The 4,901-nt window shown below is 41.5% G+C and overlaps 1 protein-coding gene across 2 annotated transcripts in view; it reads right to left on the reverse strand.

Annotated features, from left to right (window-relative positions):
- GPHN (gephyrin) overlaps positions 1–4,901 on the reverse strand; it is a 533,352-nt gene that overhangs the window by 23,859 nt on the left and 504,592 nt on the right. For both annotated transcript variants that reach the window (XM_010846738.1, XM_010846740.1), the window contains one exon: positions 3,496–3,583. In XM_010846738.1, coding sequence (XP_010845040.1) covers positions 3,496–3,583 — 88 coding nt within the window. The remainder of the gene's footprint in view (positions 1–3,495; positions 3,584–4,901) is intronic.

The following is a 4,901-nucleotide window of genomic DNA, read 5'->3' on the forward strand; positions in this document are numbered from 1 at the left end:
TACCATTATAAGAATTTCATGGAAAGAAGTTACTGTTACATCTGAGAAGAGGCTCACTGTGTGCTAGGTTAGATTCAAGCAGGTAAAATGTCATTAATATAATATTTCAGAAATTATATGCTTTATGGGAAGTGTCTGGATATTTGACAATGCTTATACTGTCAATGATGTGTTTTCACCTTCAGAGACAACACTAACCAAAATTTTTTATGAAATTGTTACATACTGTATCCAAATACAGAGTCTTACTTTAATATCTTTTAATATCTATTTTCTAAGGAAAGTTCCTGTTTAACTTTGATGCTGGCCTGAAGGCACTGCTGTAAGCTATAGTAAATAGTCTGTGTCTACAACAAAGACAGATCCAGAGCACTAGGAAAAAGGACCTTCATAGGAATTTTGAACAATTGATGCTTCAAAGAATAGTCTCTAGGGTATAGACCTCTGAGGTGATACAGCTCAGGTCACTTTTATACAGTACCAGTGGACCGAGTCAGGAAACCCAGGACTCTCTAGAATGGAAGCAGAAGGTGTTAAGAAAGCGACTGCTAAGCCAAGATCTTGCCGAACAAGAAACATAGGACTAAATGAAATAAGGGAGACAAAAAAATATTTTAACAAACTGTTTCTTTGGAATACTGTTGATTAGTTTTAATATTCTACCACTATATGGCTCTAGGAGCTATACTCAAGGTGACCTATATGATTAATTAATACCTTTGGTGCTAAATAATCAGGGCAAACCTATGAGACCAGCCCTTTTTTCTAATCATGTGGGGTGAGGGAGACATTGTTAGGAAGAACTGAAAGTAAAAGTTGCTCAGTCATGTCCGACTCTTTGCAACCCCATGGACAATATAGTCCATGGAATTCTCCAGGCCAGAATACTGGAGTGGGCTGCCTTTCCCTTCTCCAGGGGATCTTCCCAACCCGGGGATCGAACCCAGGTCTCCTGCATTGCAGGCAGATTCTTTACCAGCTGAGCCACAAGGGAAGCCCAAGGAAGAATTAAGAGACTTTGAAATAGGAAGAAACAATTACTAGGTGTTCAATCTGCTGCTGCTACTGCTGCTAAGTCGCTTCAGTCGTGTCTGACTGTGCAACCCCACAGATGGCAGCCCATCAGGCTCTCCCGTCCCTGGGATTCTCCAGGCAAGAACACTGGAGTGGGTTGCCATTTCCTTCTCCAATGCATGAAAGTGAAAAATGAAGTTGCTTAGTCGTGTCCGACTCTTCACGACTCCATGGATTGCAGCCTACCAGGCTCCTCTGTCCATGGGATTTTCCAGGCAAGAGTACTGGAGTGGGGTGCCATTGCCTTCTCCCCAGAATGCTGCTGCTGCATTGCTTCAGTCGTGTCCGACTCTGTGCGACCCCATAGATGGCAGCCCATCAGGCTCCCCTGTCCCTGGGATTCTTCAGGCAAGAACACTGGAGTAGGTTGCCATTTCCTTCTCTAACGCATGAAAGTGAAAAGTGAAAGTGAAGTCGCTCAGTTGTGTCCGACTCTTCATGACCCCATGGACTGCAGCCCACCAGGCTCCTCCGTCCATGGGATTTTCCAGGCAAGAGTACTGGTGTGGGTTGCCATTGCCTTGTTCAATCTAGGGTATCCTTAATGGTTATCTATATACCTTTCATTGTCTTTGAGCTATTGTACAATTCTGTAGGTGACGGAGAATTTATAGTAATGCATATAATTCCTTAGTTTTTAGGGCAAAAAGCAGATACATAAAAAATGAAAACTTTTTGAAAAGGCTTTTTTGGAGCAGGAAGAGGTGGGGCTGGGGAGATATTTTAAAGGAAGCAACTGTGAAGAGTCATTTCTCCTTGGCTGAGACGAGGTTTGGGGTCTGTGGGTCCCACATGTGGCAAGGACCCCTTCCCTCTGCTCTAAGGTTTCCAGCCTCCCCCTTGATCTCAGTGCTATTAGTATGGCCCCCAAAGAGCAAAGACCTGAGATATATGGACACTCTAGATGTATCCAGTGAACACTGGTGACCAGATGTGTATCTCCTTGATGCCCTGCTGCCTCTCAAGCCCCTGCCTGTTCTTTGGTATAATTCCTGGAGGCAATTAATTTGGCAGTGGCTTAAGTAAATTTCCTGCCAATTCCATAGTATCGGTGCTCATAGTAGAATTTAAGTTTAAACAAGTAAATAAATTTCTTGCATACCTGAGTTTCTGTACTTAAAATTCATTTCTGCTACATAATGCTTCTGGATCTTTCCTTGACTTACTTCCCTGTGTTTTCAGTGACTGATTTTCAGACTCAGCCCTTGGGCTAAAACAGATGTTCTCTCTCTTATACTTTTCTTTCTTTCTGCTACTGAAGTACACGGGACTTCTTTTGAGGACTAGAGTTTTCAGGCTGGCAGGAGTTTGCTGCATTGATACTTTATCTCTTTCTTCCTGGTTCTTCTCTCATCTCATTCCTGCCTCGAGGAGGTAGGAAGGACAATTATTAGCTCCTGGTGGCTCAGATGGTGAATAGTCAGCCTCCAATGCAGGAGCCCTGGGTTCAAATCCCAGGTCAGGAAGATCCCCTGGAGAAGGGAATGGGAACCCACTCTAGTATACTTGCCTAGAGAATTCCACAGACAGAGGAGCCTGGCAAGCTACAGCCCATAGGGTTACAAAGATTCAGGCACGACTGAGAAACTAACACTATGGAATACTCTAGGATGCCCAGTTCTTAAAATCGCCTTCTTAGTAAATTAAAGGATTATTGTAAGTATCTTACTACACAGAGAGTTAAATAAAGAAAACCAATATGCTTTACTATATTGGCTGTTTACCTGTGAGCAAATCCCTAGGATAAATGACATCTTTGTTAGCACTAATAAAGAAGGTTAAGATTGAGTGTTCTGTTCTTACCATAACTGAGCCACAACTGCCAAGCCTATGTTAATTATAAGCTTGCTGCCTCTTTAGAAGTCCTAGAAAAACAAACTTTTGGTCTGCCAAATGGTTACTGTCCCATAATTAAGTTCATTAGCAACCAAGAAAACTTTTACATGAAACACTCTCTAGAAATAATAAATATAAGAAATATAAGTACTTAAGTACTCTTAACCTCAGGGTCTGCTCTTATGACGCTGAGAGCTCCTCAGGTAGTTTGATGGTAATGCAAAATATTTTTTACAGCTTTGTGACAATGCAGGCCTCAGCCCCTAGGTTTTGTGATCTTGGGAGAAAATGGCAGCAATCTGCTCAAGACCTCTAGGAAACTTTGAGGGAAGACTATCCCAGCAATCTGTCTGCTATATGGAGAATACCTATTAATATTTACACTTTAACACCTTCACTGCTGGATTTAATTTGAGATGATAAGCTGTCTGACCTGACCTATTGTACTGCATCCCTTTTAGAATGCTCAGGAATTTCTGAACACCTGTGGATTTCCAGCTTCGTAGGGGTCTGGTTACGGATACAAGATGTCTACCAGACCACTGTTAATCAATCTTATGTTTCAAGAACCCCATTTTTTCATACCTTTTCCCCCATGGACACACCCCCTGATGTGATGATGACATCAGCACGACTGATACCCTCATTCAAGGCATTGAGTAAGTCATCTGGGCTGGAAAAAAAAAATAAAGACAAATTAACACACAAGGAAAGAGTCTTATATACAGTGCCTGCTGAAAACTAAACCACCTATTCAGTGAGTAGGCATTAACGTGAGCACAGCACTAAATTCTGTATGAAGTGGGAATCAAAAAGGTCTCTTTGCAGTGGGAGCATAACTTGTTGTGAAGAAAGAAACTTGTAAGTGCAGAAGTGGTGGTTACTGGTACTTTGATGGGCTTTTTGCTCTATATAACAAGGCGGTATAAAGAGGGGACACAGTGAAGTGTAAGTGGGCTGTCTCACCCTCCCAGTTTGCCTAGGAGTATCCCGGATTTAGTTTCATGTAACATGAAAGTTACACGTTCTAGGAAATTTCAGGCATACCAGCAAAATTGATCACTCTAGGTGCTAGAGACTTAGGACCCTTTAGAGGGAATATGACTTAATTTGGTTAGGCCTTAAGAAATGGGCTGATTTTTAAGTAGAGCATCATTTCATATTTTATCCAGGAGTGACAGAGGCAAGAAAAGAAACCTGAGATCTACCCAAGAGGCTCTACAAGAGACCAAATTGGGAGGTGCACAGCACAGAGATTAAGAGTGTGAGCTCTGAACTTGGACTGCCTGAGTTTAAACCCTGGTGCTACGACCTGGGAGATGCAGAACCTTGGAAAAGTGGTAAGTTAGTTGCTTAACCGTTCTTTGCCTTAGTTTTCCATCTATAAAGTGGGGATACGAGAAGGTTGTTATAAGGATTAAGTAACAGTACATATAAGTTTATGGAATAAAACCTTGTACAAAACAAGTTTTCAAGGAAGTTTGGTTGTTGTTGTTGATATTACTGGAAGTACTGAGAGAAGTTATCACACAAACATACCCAACAACCTGGCAGAGTTCAACTTTAGCATATTCAGCAGTTTTTATTTAGGAGAATATCGGTGACTAACACAGAAGAATATCACAGACTGGACCTCAAATACATTCACAGAACTATATTTGAAAAGTCCAAATGGCTCAGTAACCCAGGCCTGGTTTCAGCCTAAATAGTTCCATTTACTATTAGGTTCTCTTACTGAATCTAGACAGAACTCTCCTGCACCCCAAGTGCTGGTCTGTCCATGAGTATACTGGAGGTTGCTTGGCTCTGGTGAAGGAACTCCCAAGAAGACAAAACAATGGTAAAAGTTGAAAAATGGCTGACATGAAGTTCAATCTATGACACAGAGATCCCTTGAACTCATCCAGTTAATCGCTTATGCAGCAAAAAATACCCAGGCATTTAATGAAGGAAGGATTTATGTGTAAACATTAAAAAAAAAAAAAAAAAAA

Source organism: Bison bison, unplaced genomic scaffold (genome assembly GCF_000754665.1).
Source record: "Bison bison bison isolate TAMUID 2011002044 unplaced genomic scaffold, Bison_UMD1.0 scf7180017864239, whole genome shotgun sequence".
Taxonomy (NCBI): Eukaryota; Metazoa; Chordata; class Mammalia; order Artiodactyla; family Bovidae; genus Bison; species Bison bison.